At 37.6% G+C, this 19,129-nt stretch overlaps 1 protein-coding gene across 1 annotated transcript in view; it reads left to right on the forward strand.

Annotated features, from left to right (window-relative positions):
* The window catches only part of LOC128636374 (extracellular calcium-sensing receptor-like), a 69,861-nt gene that overhangs the window by 10,003 nt on the left and 40,729 nt on the right, over positions 1–19,129 (forward strand). Inside the window, exon 2 of the mRNA XM_053689401.1 lies at positions 6,358–7,188. Within this exon, the coding sequence (XP_053545376.1) occupies positions 6,358–7,188 (831 nt within the window). The remainder of the gene's footprint in view (positions 1–6,357; positions 7,189–19,129) is intronic.

The following is a 19,129-nucleotide window of genomic DNA, read 5'->3' on the forward strand; positions in this document are numbered from 1 at the left end:
TATTAAATAGTTATTAACTATTTAATAGCTATTGTACCTGGTTAAAATAATTACAAAGTTGCCTGTAAAATAAACATTAATCCTAAAATAGCTACAATATAATTATTATTTATATTGTAGCTATATTAGGGTTTATTTTACAGGTAAGTATTTAGCTTTAAATAGGAATAATTTATATAATAAGAGTTAATTTATTTCGTTAGATTTAAATTATATTTAACTTAGGGGGGTGTTAGTGTTAGGGTTAGACTTAGCTTTAGGGGTTAATCCATTTATTAGAGTAGCGGCGAGATCTGGTCGGCAGATTAGGGGTTAATTATTGTAGGTAGCTGGCGGCGACGTTGTGGGGACAGATTAGGGGTTAATAAATATAATATAGGGGTCGGCGGTGTTAGGGGCAGCAGATTAGGGGTACATAGGTATAATGTAGGTTGCGGCGGTGTACGTAGCGGCAGATTAGGGGTTAATAATAATATGCAGGGGTCAGCGATAGCAGGGGTGGCAGATTAGGGGTTAATACATATAATATAGGGGTCGGCAGTGTTAGGGGCAGCAGATTAGGGGTACATAGGTATAATGTAGGTTGCGGCGGTGTACGGAGCAGCAGATTAGGGGTTAAAAAAAATATGCAGGTATCAGCGATAGCGGGGGCGGCAGATTAGGGGTTAATAAGTGTAAGGTTAGGGGTGTTTAGACTCGGGGTACATGTTAGAGTATTAGATGCAGACGTAGGATGTGTTTCCCCATAGAAAACAATGGGACTGCGTTAGGAGCTGAACGCTGCTTTTTTGCAGGTGTTAGGTTTTTTTTCAACTCAAATGGCCCCATTGTTTTCTATGGGGGAATCGTGCGCAAGCACGTTTTTGAAGCTGGCCGCGTCCGTAAGCAACGCTGGTATTTAGAGTTGCAGTGGCGGTAAATATGCTCTACGCTCCCTTTTTTGGAGCCTAACGCAGCCATTCTGTGAACTCTAAATACCAGCGGTATTTAAAATGTGCGGGGAAAAAAAGCACGCGTAGCTAACGCACCCCTTTGGCCTCAGAACTCTAAATCTAGCCGTCAGTTTGTTGATCTGTTTTTGGTTGGCGTAGTCTCCCTAGCTGCCAACCTCGAGAATTGTTGGCATTCTGTTATCGTGATGTCACAGTCTGCCGACCGTTACATTCAAACTTGCGCAAGTTCCCACAAACGGATCCTGTTTCCCACATTCTGATGCCCGTTATTGGTCTTGCTTTCTTCTGTACTACAGTACAATATGTACGCAGGAAGATGACCTCTTGTTTCCAATGGCAGCAATATTTTGGATATGTAACAGTTCCAATTCTTTGCTACACATCCAGTTGGTTGCCACTGACACAGCCTTTCTACCCGTTTCACCCCGTGATCTTGAGAAAGCCTAGAATGGGGTGAAACATATACATTTACACTTTGCTGCCCATCACTGCGTGACTTATCCTCTTCTCTGCACTAGGTTCTCACGCCGTGTCTCATGGCATGAGAATGAGACTCCAATTGGAGCCTATGGAAGCAAGCTCTTGTGAGCACAATGCTTCCATGCAACTTGTAATACCTGCACACATTTGCATCCGCTGGTATTACAAAGTGGAGCACAAATATCGTACAGCCTTTCTACGTGTTTCACCCCGTGATCTTGAGAAAGTCCAGAACGAGGTGAAACATATATATTTACACTTTGCTGCCCATCACTGTGCTACTTACCCCCTTTGCTGCACTAGGTTTTCATGCCGTTTCTCATGGCGTGAGAATGAGGCTCCCTGTGATGGGCAGCAAAGTGTAAATATATATGTATGTGAATATATACATATCTTTTTATGTGTATATACATGTGTATATAAGCATATTCAAATATATAAATATATATTTACAAGGAACACACAATTCCCCATAGACCGCAATTTAAAGGCAATTTTCAGTGCTGTTTGTTTTCTAACTCCCCACACCCACCACATTTAACCCCTAAAAATGCTTTTTTTTTAATAAAAAAAGAAATACATTTGGGGCACTTATTGAAAATTAACCAGAGATCTGGTCTCTGGTTAATTTATAGAGCACTAATTGCTACCGCAAGTATGCGGTAGCAATAACCAGCCACTTGTAATGGCTGGCAATTTGTTGCGCACCCTTAAACGGGCGAATTGGCCCATCTACAGGTCAGATAAATTAGTGCTCCCTAAATTAGGCAAAATTACACTGAGGTGGGGGCGGAGCCGATAGCTGAAGTGGCTGGACGTCTTGTTTATGAGCTCCTGACTCCAAGCCTCAATAATAGGGTTTTTGCACTACCTATACTAAAAAAAAATTATATTGAAGCACCCACAACCTGAAATTTATCAGTAACTATCGTCGGAGTTCAGATTTTTGCTCTTGGATCGGACGTCTAGCTTATGTTATTCAGCATAGCTGCCTGGAGCGTGACCACGTGGAGCAACTGTTGGCATCATTTGATCATAGACCTAAATGAGTAAGAGGTTAGAGTCTGAAAAGGTCCTGTACAATCTAAGTAAGGTACATTTCTACTAGACACAGACTCTGCAGGTCTCCCAGATGTGGATTACAACCTATGGTGCTTAGGCTGCCGCATTGTACTCCCCCCTCGGCTATCCATGTTAAGATGCAAGCAAGTAACGCTGCTACAAACACAAACCTAAGACAGAGCTTGTAAGGCAGAGTGTATTAGTTGGTGAGAAAGATCTGTACCATCAACATTCCTAACAAAAGATATTTCTCTGCTGTTTGGATCTCTTAAAATGGTGGAGGTTGAATTTTGTCTGCTAGAAATTGGAGCGCTGTAGGATGCTCACTTTTCCAGGCTACAGGTTGTATTGGAGGCAGAGTGGGACTCCCTGAAAGAAGTTTGCTGGTCCTTTGCCTGAAGGTCACAGCCATGGACGGAGCCTTCATCTAGTATCTGTCCACCTAATCTGCAGGAATCTACAGCGATAATACCCCCTAATTTACAAAACGCTAAAGACACAATTGGCCTGGTGAGGGACATCCAACCTCTATGTGATCCCAAGATGGCGGAGGTAGGGCAACTGACCGGGAGCAGTGTTGTTTTCTTTAGTGATCAGAAAGATCCTAGTTTGGCAGGCAATGAATAGCAGGCCATTCAGGACTTCATACCGGGCTTGCAACGCTCATTTGACAACCGCAAAAGTGGACAGAGCAAGGGGAAGGTGAACATTGCCTGGCTGGACTGTTTGTTTAATTGGACGATGGGTGTACATCTGGTCTATGCTAAAGAGGCTAAGTATAATTTTTCCAATGCGACATCAAGCAGACAAGGGCATACAGGACTGAATGCAAACATATGTAGATTTTCTCATTTAACAGAACGTCGTGGAGTCAGATAAGCTCACTTAAGGACACAGACACTGTTACCTGCTATGAAACTTTTGTAGTGTCATGTTGGGCATAATTATACCTGATGGTGGTAAGTTGGGTCTGTGGTCTTACTTTATATATGTTAATATGTCATGATAAATGTGTTTAAGCCTGATGTTTAGATGTCCTCTATTTGTTATTTTTTATTATTACATATACCAATTTGCTCTGACGGGCACTAACATAATTAGACCAGAGATTGTGTATGTATCTTTTATTGCCCTATCCCCCTCCACTCATTGATTTAAATTAGGCGACGTGCTTCCAGCGGCCGAGGCAGCGCGTTTGCATTATCATAAATGGGGAGGGTATATTCCTTAGTGTAGTAAACCCAGATCATAAGGAGAGATTTGATATATTTATATTTATATACATGAATAGATGCCATGCTATTAACAACATAGCCTCTCTTTAACATATTATAGAGTGAGTATAGAGTGTATTCAGGAGCTATCGCTTATTTCAGGAATTTTGGAAAAGGTCTAAGTAACTCCTGGAACAGAATTACATTACTTATCCATAAATATGTTCCTGAAAGGTAGTAAGTAACCTGTCCCCCTCTATATGGTCTCCCCCAGGGAAACGATCTTATTAATGACAGTCTCCTGTTCCCTTCAATCCTTTTAAGTTTCACACGTTACCATTTCCCAGTTTTATAGAGATCATGGTTATATTAATAGTTACATAACACTCAACCTTATGCATGAGTTTGTATTTATTGTTGTTTGTATTTAGATATCTTTAAATAGTAGTCTAAGCTCAGTGGCTAATCTTTATTATAAATCATAAGACCCAAGAGTGGTCTTGTCATTTGCTAACTTCCTCTTTCTTGGCTCATTAGAACAGTTAGATCCAGGAGAGATCTTCTAAATACTGTGAGGAATATTTACTAGAGAAAATATATTAATTGAGAACTTTATTCAAAGCTACCACGTTAGCTATTTACAGATTATAAATTATGTGCCATGGTCCAAAAGTGACCGTATATCACTATAGATTTCTCACCTCCAGACATTTAAGATTTATTCCATTGGTTCATTAGTAACCAATATATTACTCGGGAGGTTCATAAAATTATATATCATCCTAGTTAACCTCCGTCAATACTAGATAGTACAGGTGGGCCCAAGAGTAACCTATGTATAGCATAGGAGGTTTCTAAAAATATATAAAAGGAGGTTCATGGTGTATTTGCATATCATTCCTTGGTTAACAGGTTGCTATTTGAATATGTTTGTATTATAATACTTGTATTACTATACTTGGTGAAGTTATTATCACCAATTTGATACTATGTTGTTTATTTTCTCACCAGAGTATGAAAAGTGTTATAACACCTGTCTGTACAGTACTGTGGCAAATTTTATCTGCATTGTATATTGTGCGAAAAACCTCAATAAAATAAAATTAATAAAATTAAAAAAAATTACACTGAGGTTATACTTAGCCAAGAGTGTTGTCTAGAGTTGTCAATACAGCATTGAATTCAGGTTACAGCTATACTCAGGAAGACGTTTATCCAGGGGATCCTTGTCTGCATCACTTATTGATGCCAGCTGATATCTTACCAAATCTCTAATATTTGAAGTTTTGTAATAAATTATTATTACATTTATTTGGGATACAAAACCCAATTTTTTTAATTAATTCTTTCAGACAGAGCATGCAATTTTAAGCAACTTTCTAATTTACTACTATTATCAATTTTTCTTCGTTCTCTTGCTATCTTTATTTAAAAAGCAGGAATGCAAAAGCTTAGGAGCCGGCCCATTTTAGATTCAGCACAATGGATAGCTCTTACTTACATTTAGCCAACCAATAAGCAAGCGTAACCCAGGTTCTGAACAAAAAAAATGGGCCTGCTCCTAAAACTATCAATGCACTCAGAAAGTTTAGATGCCAATGAATTCATACCACCAACAATGTGACTCATCACACAGTCTTTTTCCAGTGTTTCATTAATTTTTGGTTAACGGTAAAATGTAGTTATTTAAAGCCACTAAATGTTCAGGTATTTAAACTCATTTATTTAAGGGACACTTAAGCCAAAATGAAACTTTCATGAGCATGCAGTTTTAAGAAACGTTTCATATTACTACCGCTAAGAAATTGTGTAAGTCTTTTTATATGCACACTTTATGAGGCAACAGCTACCACTGGGCATGAGCAAGATGTTCACAGTGTATACATATATAAGTCTGTGATTGGCTGATGGCTGTCAGGCGATATTGCTGTCCAGCAAATTGAAGCAACTTTTAAAATTTGTCAGAAAAATAACCTACTGCTCATTTAAAATTCACAGTAAGTGCTATAGCATTGTCTTTTTATAATGCACTTGTTGATTATCTGACTCTGCTGTATGTAAAGGTCCTTTAACCCTTTGAGTGCTAATGACGACTCTGAGCCGTCACAGAGTTTCTCACTCTGGTGCTAATGACGGCTCAGAGCCGTCATGAGCACTCTCCCACCTTGAGGGAGATCTGGAGGCTCCTTACTGCTCCTACCCCTGCAATCATGCCTGTAGAGTGACAGGCATTGCCGGGGCTTCCCGTGATGTGCGGTAACGTCACGCACAATTACGTGATGACGTCACCGCGCAACTTTATTTATACTTAACAATGTTAAGTATAGGAGGAGGAGGCATGCTGCTTAGAAGCCTGTATCTCAGGCATCTAAGCAGCTACAGAACCCCAAGACCCATTGTTGGAAAGGTAATCGTCTAACCTTTACAACAGTGTAAGCCTTGGGGGTCTGTAAAAAAAAAAAGTAAAACAAAAAATGTTTTAAAAAATTTAAAAAATAATAATAATAAAAAAATATATTAGCACCCAGGTGGGAAATGGCTTAGCAGTTAAAGGGTTCATGTATAACACAAAGTAAGTATTATGTAGTTATTTTAACTATACCAGGTTTGCAGCCACATAGTTTCAACTTACTTCTTTTAATTTACAGATCAGCTATGCCTCAGCTCTTCCCTCGCTGGCAGATAAAGTCCAATTTCCATCTTTTTTACGCACTGTTGGAACTGTAGACTCTCAACCAGTTGCGGTTGTTCACATGATTATGCATTTTAAATGGACCTGGGTGGGTATATTAGCTTCTAATACTGACTATGGAGTGCAAGGCACTCAAAAACTGAAATCAGAGATGGCAAAAAATGGCGTATGTATTGCATTTGCTGAAAGTTTGTCCTCCGAGCCTAGTCCAGACAACCTTAATTATATTGTCAATATGGTAAAGAAATCAACAGCTAGTGTGGTTGTGCTATATGCCTATGCTACAGAGATAATTCCTTTTCTTCAAATCATTGCTGCCCAAAAAATAACTGGAATAGTTTGGCTTGCCGTGGGAAGTTGGTTACCTTCGGCTGTGTTTTCACAAAAGGAATTATGGGAGACTTTAAATGGGACCATTGGTCTTGCAAAATACAGTGCAGATATCCCAGGATTTAGAGATTTTTTATACAGTATACATCCATCTAAATATGTCAATGATATATTTATTAAGGAATTTTGGGGACATGTATTTTCATGTAGCTGGAATGAAAATAATGTCTCAGAGACAATTTTATATGGATCCAATGTCACATGTACAGGAAAGGAAGACCTGCTAAGACTGGATAACTCTATATATGATACAACAAACTTCCGACTTGCTGTTTCTGTGTATAATGCAGTATATGCTGTGGCACATGCTATTCATGATATGCTCTCGTGTGAACCTGGTGCAGGACCTTTTGTCAATAGAGCATGTGCAAGCATTAAGGATTTTCAGCCTTGGCAGGTATGGTAGAATTATTATCTAAGCAAGTTAATTAAATATTCATGATTTTATGTCACTCCTACTTAAAGGACCAGTACATACAGTAGATTTGCATAATCAATAAATGCATGATAACAAGACAATGCAATAGCACTTAGTCAGAACTTCAAATGTGTAGTATTTTTTTTTCCGACACATTTCAAAGTTATGTCTATTTCCATGCCTCCTCTATCATGTGACAGCTATCAGCCAATCACAAATGCATAGAAGTATATTCTGCAAATTCTTGCACATGCTCAGTAGGAGCTGGTGAGTCAAACAGTTGAAATAAAAAAAGACTGTGAACATTTTGTTATAGGAAGTAAAATGCAAAAGTATTTAAAATTGTATGCTCTATCTGAATCATCAAATTTAATTTTGACTTTAGGGTTCCTTTAATCAGTTTTAGTATATTCTGATATTAAAAAAAAAAAATCATAAAAACATAACTAAAGTGGGACAGTAGGCAGGGGACATGGGAAATGGAACAATGTCTAAAAAAGTTAAAAAGGAAAGAAGATATAATAAATAATGATTGTCACATAGGAAAGATACCTTTTCACTTGCACAACTAATAGTTAAATAAGCAGAACAAACTTAGGCAGTGCTAATTAAAGCTAAAAAATAGATACAATTTTATTAAAGGGACAGTCTATACCAGAAATAGACTTACTGTATTGGAATCCTTGCCCCCAGATTACTCTGTAGCACATAATCCCAAGGATAACTCATTTCCCCCATGCAGTCAAAATCAAGTATGTTTTCCAGCATTGGCCATTTTGAAATGTTTGCCAGACTCCTCCTACCTGCATTGTCATATTGTCCTTAGTTTGGTGGTTGTTCAAGAACACTGACTCCGGTGCTTGAGGGTGCTTCCTTTGCTCATGCGCTATATAAGATGTGCACTGCACGCATAAACAGGAAGAGCAAAAGACACATGCAATGTTATGAGGAGTATGAATGCAAAATTGCAAGTGATCCAATTGATTATTACCTGTTACATGGTCTACTGCTAAAATAAGACCCTTTGCTGAGTTCCGTGAATAAAAAGGCTGAATGACTCGATTTGTGCACACTGCGCATGCGCTACTCGCTGTGAACAAGCAAGACTCATCGTCCACAACACACTGCCGATTCGCAGCCACAACTCTGTTGGAAATTATGTATTAGCAAGTAGGAGGAGTCCGGCGGCCATTTCAAAACGACCAATTTTGAAAAACATACTTGATTTTGACTGCATAGGATAAAAGAGTAATCATAAGTATAATGAAATACATTGACATTGCAGACTTAGAAAAAGTTCAGAGAAGGGCCACAAAGCTAATAAGGGGAATCGATAATTAGGTTAGCCAAACTGGGTCTGTTTTCTCTAGAAAAAAAAGCATTTGAGAGGTGAAATGATTAATTATCATTATTATATATAAAAACTCAAGGCCCATATACTGAGATGGCGGAAGCTCTGTTTATTCCAAAAAAATTATTTGTGACATGAGGTCATAATTTAAGGCTGGAGGAAAGAGGGTTTTAATCTCCTGCAAAGTAAACGTTTTTTCACTGTAATAGCAATCAAATTGTGGAACTCATTACCTAAGGAGGTAGTGAATGCCAATACCTTAGATACATTTATGATTTAGATACATTTCTGGCTAGAAACAGAATTCAGGGATATGATTGCTTGTGTTAATGGGTCACCTTTTTAAATGGGATTAATTGATGCTCAACTGGATGGACGTCTGTCTTTTTTCAACCTCATCTACTATGTTACTATTTAAAGTTACCCCATTGATCTATCAAATAAAAAGTTATATTCTAAAAAGTGAGCACATAATTACTTTATAAATACTCTTTCTTCAAAACCCAGGGAATCTAACTCAAAAGGATCTTTCCCAGATCAAGACTCAATTTTGTTGCACTTAGACCAGGCAATTAGACATATCAAGTAAAATTACTAAAGCATATTATATCATAAACCACCTGAAAAGAAAAAGGTTTATTTTTAAACAGAGCAAAAGCATGCATTGCATCATAAGAAAATGCATTACATCCTAAACAACAACATTATGATGGCAACTCAAATACAAAACAGCATAGTGAAAGAATTAATCAGTAATGTCAAAATGCAGTTCCTAACAGGACAGGAATAGATAACGACAAATCCTTAGAGGGGCAAAACATCGCTGGACATTGACCAATTACAAAAAAAGCCTTGCTAGCCAAGTTTTGAAATTCAGTGTCCAATTTGAATATACACCTCACCAACTTCTGTAGCAATAACCTAGCTTTATCACCACTTCTATTGAGTGGGAGGATATTATCTATTATGGTATAGCTAAGGTCCACCACACAATGTCCCATTTGTACAAAGTGGTGAGTTAATGATTGATCCGAGGCTCCCTCTCTAAGTACAGCTCAAATAGCACTTCTATGGTTCACCATCCTAATCCTGAGATTGTTGAAGGTTTTTCCAACATAAAAGAGACTGCACAGGCAGTTTAACAGATAAACAATATGGGAAGTTATGCAAGTGACTCTTTCAAAAGTTACGTTTTGCCAATTCTAGGATGTTGAAAAAACGTGTCTGTCATTAACACATTGCAAGTGGTACATCCACTGCATTTATAGCAACCTGGTCTCTTCTCACTCAACCAGGTTTTCTTCTGATAACAATGTATTGGGTCCAACTGTGAAATATCCTTCAAGGACCTCCTCCTTTGATAACTCACCAGAGGGAGATCTATCTCCCTGAAGGGTAAAACCTCAAAACGTCACTCCATAATTAAATGTAATTAATTATTTTCTAATCAGCTAGTGCCTTCTTTTAGTTTTTTGATGTTATTACCTTTGGAGAGCATCCTGGCAGCTGTACTATGATGGAGTGAGTGCTAAGACAGACAATGTACACACACACATATATATATATATATAAGTCTGATTCCAGGTGCAATCCCTATAACTTATTTAGCAACTGCCAGGGTGCTGCGTACAAAACATACAAACATCCTTTAAGCCTCTTCAGAAGAAAAAACGCTGCACTCACCGGTCTTGAGAATTATACATTTTATTCATAATCTCATCACATCAGCTCATAGCCACATGAATACCCCCAGATGTTTCAGTACCAGCTTCTTCTGAAGAGGATTAAAGGAGATATATATATATACTTGAAGAAATCATTGGAACTGGTTAACATCTATATTCATGAGTCTACTATATACAAAACATTGAAAAGGCATGTTGTCCATGGCAGGACACAGCAAAGAAAGCTGCTGCTTTCCCAAAAAACATTGCTGCACGCCTGAAGTTTGCCAAAGACCACCTTGACAATTTTGGGAAGAACATGCAGCACTATGTATGGCATAAAAAGAGCACTGCATCCCAATGGTTAAGTATAGTGGAGGAAGCATCATTATTTGGAGCTGCTTTGGGGCCTGGATCACAGAGTGAAAAATTAATTCCAATGTTTATCAAGATATCCTACAGGATAATATCTGGGTGCCTGTGCACAGGCTAAAACTTAGTAGAAGTTGGGTGATGCAGCAGAACAATGATCCTAAACATTGAAGCAAATCTACTACAGAATGGCTTCAAAAAAATAAAATATGCCTTTTGGAGTGGCCCAGCCAAAACCCAGATCTTAACCACATAGAGATGCTGTGCAATACTCAAGAGCGCTGTTCATACCAGGCATAATAATGATAAATGATTAAAAAATATTTCCCTCTCATTAGACAAGTAGAAGCAGACACAGACTCTGCGCTGGTGGTGATGGCAGCAGCCAGAAACATAGTACATTCTGACCAACTAACAATGTGACGGTGCTGGTACTAGTAGTAGTGGTGGTGGTGATGGCAGCAGCCAGAATCATAGTACACTCTGACCGACTTACAATGTGACGGTGCTGGTACTAGTAGTGGTGGTGGTGATAACAGCAACCAGAAACATAGTACACTCTGACCGACTAACAATGTGACGGTAATGGTACTAGTAGTGGTGGTGTTGGTGGTGGTGATGGCGGCAGCAGAAACATAGTACACTCTGACCAACTTACAATGTGACGGTGCTGGTACTAGTAGTGGTGGTGGTGGTGATAGCAGCAGCCAGAAACATAGTACACTCTGACCAACTTACAATGTTATGGTGCTGGTACTAGTAGTGGTGGTGGTGGTGATGGCAGCAGCCAGAAACACAGTACACTCTGACCAACTAACAATGTGATGGTAATGGTACTAGTAGTGGTGGTGTTGGTGGTGGTGATGGTGGCAGCAGAAACATAGTACACTCTGACCAACTTACAATGTGACGTGCTGGTACTAGTAGTGGTGGTGGTGGTGATGGCAGCAGCCAGAAACATAGTACACTCTGACCAACTTACAATGTGACAGTGCTGGTACTAGTAGTGGTGGTGGTGGTGATGGCAGCAGCAAGAAACATAGTACACTCTGACCAATGTGACGGTGCTGGTACTAGTAGTGGTGGTGGTGGTGATGGCAGCAGCCAGAAACATAGTAAACTCTGACCAACTTACAATGTGACAGTGCTGGTACTAGTAGTGGTGGTGGTGGTGATGGCAGCAGCCAGAAACATAGTACACTCTGACCAACTTACAATGTGATGGTGGTGGTGATGGCAGCAGCCAGAAACATAGTACACTCTGACCAACTTACAATGTGACAGTGCTGGTACTAGTAGTGGTGGTGGAGGTGATGGCAGCAGCAAGAAACATAGTACACTCTGACCAATGTGACGGTGCTGGTACTAGTAGTGGTGGTGGTGGTGATGGCGGCAGCAGAAACATAGTAAACTCTGACCAACTTACAATGTGACAGTGCTGGTACTAGTAGTGGTGGTGGTGGTGATGGCAGCAGCCAGAAACATAGTACACTCTGACCAACTTACAATGTGATGGTGCTGGTACTAGTAGTGGTGGTGGTGGTGATGGCAGCAGCCAGAATCATAGTACACTCTGACCGACTTACAATGTGACGGTGCTGGTGCTAGTAGTGGTGGTGATGGCGGCAGCAGAAACATAGTACACTCTGATCAACTAACAATGTGACGGTGCTGGTACTAGTAGTGGTGGTGGTGGTGATGGCAGCAGCCAGAAACATAGTACACTCTGACCGACTTACAATGTGACGGTGCTCGTACTAGTAGTGGTGGTGGTGGTGATGGCAGCAGCCAGAAACATAGTACACTCTGACCAACTTACAATGTGACAGTGCTGGTACTAGTAGTGGTGGTGGTGGTGAAGGCAGCAGCCAGAAACATAGTACACTTTGACCAACTAACAATGTGACGGTGCTGGTACTAGTAGTGGTGGTGATGGTGGCAGCAGAAACATAGTACACTCTGACCAACTTACAATGTGACAGTGCTGGTACTAGTAGTGGTGGTGGTGATGGCAGCAGCCAGAAACAGTACACTCTGACTAACTAACAATGTGATGGTGCTGGTACTAGTAGTGGTGGTGGTGGTGATGGCAGCAGCCAGAAACATAGTACACTCTGACCAACTTACAATGTGACAGTGTTGGTACTAGTAGTGGTGGTGGTGGCAGCAGCCAGAAACATAGTACACTCTGACCAACTAACAATGTGACAGCGCTGGTACTAGTAGTGGTGGTGGTGGTGATGGCAGCAGCCAGAAACATAGTACACTCTGACCAACTAACAATGTGACAGTGCTGGTACTAGTAGTAGTGGTGGTGGCGGCAGCAGAAACATAGTACACTCTGACCGACTAACAATTTTATGACAGAATAATTATATATTATTAGCAACACTTTTTTTGGTTGTTGTCCCCACTGCAATAGCAATTATGGTTTCTATTAAGGGAAGGGTATATGTAATAGTAATAGTACACTAGCAACGCTTGATATATACTTCACAGTTTACACCCAAAGAAAAACGTATGCTATATTACTACTACTAATAAGAGCCTGCAGCTGCTAGGTTAGCAATTATGGTTTCCATTAGATGAGGGATACACAAATGATAGTATAGGCCACAGACGTGCACAGTGTGTAATATAGCCAGACACTTAGAAATGATTGTTATTAATTATTGTTGTTGTTGTTAATTATATATTTTACACCCAAAGTAAAAGGTTTACTATGTAACTGCTACAGTGGTGCTCTAGAGAGTCTGTAGCAGACTTCCAGGTAGCTAAGGTGCCCCACTAGAATCACAAAAAATATTGCCTCAATAAGATGAGGGGTAGGGGTGGGGAAATGTTTTGTAACATTCGAAAAACAATTTGATTTTTAACACGTTCATTCGTTCGTTCCAAATTTTGAATGTTTGCACAACATTCCAACATTTGTTTATGGTAATAGTATTTCTAATGCTTTCTTGAAATGTAATAATCAATTTGAATTTTTCTAATAATTTGATTCGAATTATGCAATATATACGAATTTGAAAAATTCAAATCTATATATTTGTAATAGTATTTCTAATGACATCTTTAAAGGGACAGTCAACACCAGAATTGTTATTGTTTTTAAAGATAGATAATCCCTTAATTACCCATTCCTTAGTTTTGCATAACCAACACAGTTATAATAATACATTTTTTACTTCTGTGATTACCTTGTATCTAAGCCTCTGCAGACTGCCCTCTTATTTCACTTCTTTTAACAGACTTCCATTTTAGCCAACCAGTGCTTACTCCTCTGTAAATTCTCATGTTTGAGCTCAATGCTATCTATATAAAGCACATGAACTAACGCCCTCTAGTGATGAAAAACTGTCAAATGCAGAGGCAACCTTTAGGGTCTAAGAAATTAGCATATGAACCTCCTAGGTTTAGCTTTCAACTAAGAATAGCAAGAGAACAAAGCAAAATTGGTGATAAAAGTAAATTGGAATGTTGTTTAAAATTACATGCCCTATTTAAATCATGAAAGTTTTTTTTTTATTTGACTGTCCCTTTAAAAGTAATATTCAAATTATACAATATACAAAATAGAAACATTCAAATTGATATATTTGTATCTATTATGTATCAATTTACTAAATTCCCTACCACATGAACTATTGAACTTCTGAATAGTATTTCTTAAATCGAATCTGGATATTCAAACTAATTATGAACATTCAAAAATGAAAATAACATTTGAAAACCAGAAAAAAACATTTGATTACCAAATTTTAATGGATTTTCATTCTTATCAACACTCGATTGTCCAAAACAAATGTCCACAAGACTATGTATATACATTTAATATTTTATATATTTACTTGCTAACTATATAGTATACAAATAACAATAAGGGTAGATGGCGCTAAAAAGCAATTGGGTAACTAAATAGTGGTATATAGTGAGGGATAATTCTCAAACCTCTCTTCTAAATTTAGACTATATCTAGATAGTCACAATTTTCCAACAAACTGATTCCCAATCTGTAGTTCAATCAAATCTATAACAACTTTTATTATCAGTATTTTTGAACAATTTTGCTCTAATAGACCAACTTGTACAGTAAAATTTCTTCAAGCTTTCATAATGCAAATAAATCTAAAATCATATATATTAACTGACTGTCAGCTTTAAAACATCTTAAAAAACGTTTGATAGACACAATATCTCTAAAATTCTTGCTACAGTGACTGTTTCGTTTCTATGCAGTTAGAAAATACAGCTCTAATGCTTCAAATGTAAAACATATTCACAGTGATAAATGACAGCGGTATCTCTTTAAAAATTTTTTTTTTTTTTTTTTTTTGCCTGCAGGCTGTAACGTTTTTTCAGATAGTACAGTCTTTCCTTTGTATGCTGTTTTCACAGACAATTGATGCAGGTGCTTTTAAGTTGCTAATTACAGTCTCTGCTTCTATTAGCAATTGGTGTGGGTGTATTTCTTTAAAAAACTTTGTGCTCTGAGACAAGGTGATTATATAGTTCAGAGTATAATAAAATATTGGTTCTTGTGATTTATGGGAGGTAGCTCCCTTACGCTTAATCTATTTCAGCCTCTTTGTGTTCAGATGATTTCTCACCTCTTTGGCTGCCGTCTGCAGGAAACTTTAGGTGTATATACACTCTCACCTGCTTTTGGCTTTTCCTTCCGGCTGGTCTTCTCCCGCTGAGACACGCTGTGCACTGCGCGTCTCAGTCTGCTGGAAAACTTTGTGTGGTTCTTCACTTGCGCAAGCCTTACTTACCACAATCAGACTCCCATCCAAAGAATGAAGATGCAAAAGTTGCTCTGCTCTTAAGTACCAAGTACGCAGAGTTTCTCCTTTCAAGTGTCTTTCTGTTACCTCTCACAGCAGCTTGCATACAATCCTTTCTACGCGTTTCACCCTTTCACTCAGGGCTTTTTCAAGATGCTGTATGCTGCTTGTTGCTCTCCTTAAATACACTCAAACACACCTGTAATTGCTAAGTTCACTCCTCCTTTGACCTGGAAGTCTTTCAACAGTTAAAGTGTGATCTTTGTATATAATCATATACCGCTGTCTTTGTGCTTTTTATTTATACCAGACTGTTAATTATTCATTCTAAATTGATATAAGACTCATAAAATAGATAAAAATGTTAACATATTAGTTGTCAACCTAGTTTTGAAGCATATAAAAACTGAATCTCTAAATTAAAGTTTCTTAAAAATGATGATCTATCTGGGTATTGAACCCTTGTCTCCACGGTCTGAGGATGCAGAGTTCCCTCTAAGCTATAATTGCTCTTATACTTATTGTGATCTTTTATTCATTAAATCTGATTTATTTTTGTTTTGTATACTCTAATGTTTTATTAGGCCTACTGTGATTAGCTTCCTTATTTTATTTGTTCTAATACATAAAAAATATATATAAAAGTATTTTTCAGAAAAGATAGGTAGTTCTTATTTGGGATTGAACACGGGTTTCCTCCTTCCTAGGTTTACACGGCTACCTCCATACCATACACTCCTTCTCATTCTCTCTCTCTCTTTTCTAGGTGTCCTTTATATGATTTTCTTCCTTTTTATTTTTGCTTCCTTCTAACTATAGAGACTTCTCCTCTAATATTTTATTTAGTTCTTTTGTTGTCCCTAAGTTGATGAAATAAGCTGATGTCTGTTTGAGAGTGGGGAGACTTTTTATTTGTTCAAACTTCTGTTACATTAAAAATGGGCTTATGTCTAACTCAGAATTTAGACCATTGGGATATAAGGTGTCAAAATTGTAAATTATCTCTGCTTCTTTTTTGAGTAGGAGATTTTCAAAGTTCCCTCCTCTCCAGCTCCCTTTTACTTTACATAGACCCCAAAATTGTAGATCATTTACGTTATTTTTATGGACTGTCCTAAAGTGCTGATACAAATGGGTTTCTAATTTACCTTTCTCAATATGCCAGAGGTGCTCCCGTATTCTGTCTCGTAACATTCTTGACGTTTCACCTATGTAGACTAGATTACAGGAGCACTGTAGCATATATATTACACCTTTGGTGCTGCACCTTATTGTATCCTTTATTTTAAAATCAATTTTTGTTCCAGGCACAATAATGGATAAAATCCACTTATCTCTCTTCCCCATAAATCTTTCTCTTTACTTTTTACATTTGTCCTCTTATACTCACTAGGTGCAAGTAATGATTTTAAATTTTTTGCCATTTTGTAAACTATTTTCGGATAAGGAGGTAATTTGTCCCCTACTATAGGATCATTTTTGATTATGTGCCAATGTTTTCTCAAAATTTTTCTTATTGTATGATGATCGTCATTATATTGTGTAATAAAAGCCACATCAAAATCTTCCTTCTTACCCCTATTCCTGGTTTTATATGTGAGTAAAGAGTTCCTATCTGTATCTCTTGCTCTCGTAACCGCTTTTTTCACAATATCTTTCTTATAGCCCCTTTCATTAAATTTTTCTTCTAATTTTTCAATTTGTGTCTCAAAATCACTCAACTTTGTGCAGTTTTTTCTGATTCGCAGACATTGCCCCACTGGTATGTTATTTTTCCATTTGTTTAAATGGCTACTTGAGGCATGAATATAATTGTTGGAGTCGGTCGGTTTAAAGTGTGTTTTTGTGACTACATTATTATCCTCCACTCTTATGTCTAAATCCAAAAAAGTCATTTGCACTTTACTAATTTGATAGGTGAAACTTAAACCTCTATCATTATGGTTCATCATTTCAAATATATTTATTAATGATTCTTCACTTCCATTCCAGACGATTATAATATCGTCAATATACCTCTTGAATAGCACGAGGTTCGCACCGAGCTCTGAAATTTGGAGAAATCTATTCTCCCAATCTCCCATAAATAAATTTGCGTAACTCGGTGCGAACTTCGTGCCCATTGCGGTTCCTTCTATCTGTAGATAATATTGGGAATCGAATGAAAAAAAGTTGTGCTCTAAAATGAACCTTATGCTTTCAACAAGAAATTCTCTTTGTTCTTTACAAATGTCTTTATCTTTCTTTAGGAATCCCTCTACTGCCTCTATTCCTAAATTGTGATTTATATTTGTGTACAGGGAAACCACATCGCAAGTGGCCAATAGATAATTCTCATCCCATTTTAAGTCTTCAAAAATCTTCAGAACACTGGTAGAGTCTTTCAAGTATGAATTTAAATTTATCACGTACTTTTGGAGGAATTTATCTACATACTCTGATAGATTGGCAGTGAGGGATCCTATCCCCGACACGATGGGTCTTCCTGGTGGATTTAATGGATTTTTGTGTACTTTCGGCAAGTAGTAGAATATAGGTATAACTGGAAACTGTGGTTTTACATATAAATACTCTTTTTCTGTTAATATACCTTTCTCTTTGCCTTTGTCTAGAATCTTACTTAGTTTTTCTAGGTACTTTTTCGTTGGGTCTAATTTTAATTTTCTATATGTCTTTTTATCATTTAATAATCTCTCTGCTTCTTCTCTGTATTTGTCACTATCTAGAATTACTATTCCTCCACCCTTGTCCGCCATTTTAATAGTAATATCTTTATTGTTTTGGAGTTCTTTTAATATTTCATTTTCTTTTTTGGTTAAATTCTTCTTAATAGGTCTCCCTGTACAGTCTTTTTTCTTAAGATCAGCTAAAACCATCTTCTCAAAAGTTTCGAGGTTACTTCCCTTTTCTTGACTTGGGTAAAACTTGGATCTAGTTTTGAGGGAAGTATGTTCAAAGTTATCTTCCTTCTTATTGCCCTCATTGTAAGTCACATAGTTTTCTAATGGATTTTTTAAAAAATATCTTTTTAATGTTAGATTTCTAACAAATTTTCTGACATTTATATGAGTTTCAAATGTATTCATTCTTTTTGCAGGTGCGAATGAGAGTCCTAATTTGAGGACCTTCTCTTCCTCCTTACTTAATTTCTTTTTACTTAAATTAAATAACCCTTTATTATCTGTTTCTATCTCTGTCTTTTTACTTCCATTCTTTCTACATTTTCTCCTTCCTCCTCTGACTCCTCTATTGGTCTTTTTGCGGCCCTTGATATTTTTGACTCTGATTTTTGGTTCTTTGCATTTAGAGACGGCCCCTCTTTTGGGGGGCTCTGGCCTAAAAAAGCCAATTCTTGTTTAGTTAATGGAATTTCTTCTTCTCTTGTCTCATTAAGTGGTCTAAACCTATTCCTTGTTTGTACTGTCCATTCTTTTTGATCTTCTCTTCCCTCATCTCTCCTGTTTGGTTGGTTATACCCTTCCCTATGTTTCCCTTCTCTCCAATCATTCCTATAGTATTCGTCTTGTTTATAGCTATTATTATTCTATTATTATTCTGATACCTATTCCAGCCTTGATTTTCCCTCCTATTATAATAATGGTATCTTCTTTCTTGATTATACCCTCTATTATAACTCCATGCATGATTGAAGCCTCTTCTTTGATTATATTCTCCCTGATACTGACGACCTCTATATCTATTTTCCGTATCATAATCATTTCCTTGTTCATTATTAAACCTTTCTT

The sequence above is a fragment of the Bombina bombina genome, chromosome 7 (assembly GCF_027579735.1).
Source record: "Bombina bombina isolate aBomBom1 chromosome 7, aBomBom1.pri, whole genome shotgun sequence".
NCBI lineage: Eukaryota > Metazoa > Chordata > Amphibia > Anura > Bombinatoridae > Bombina > Bombina bombina.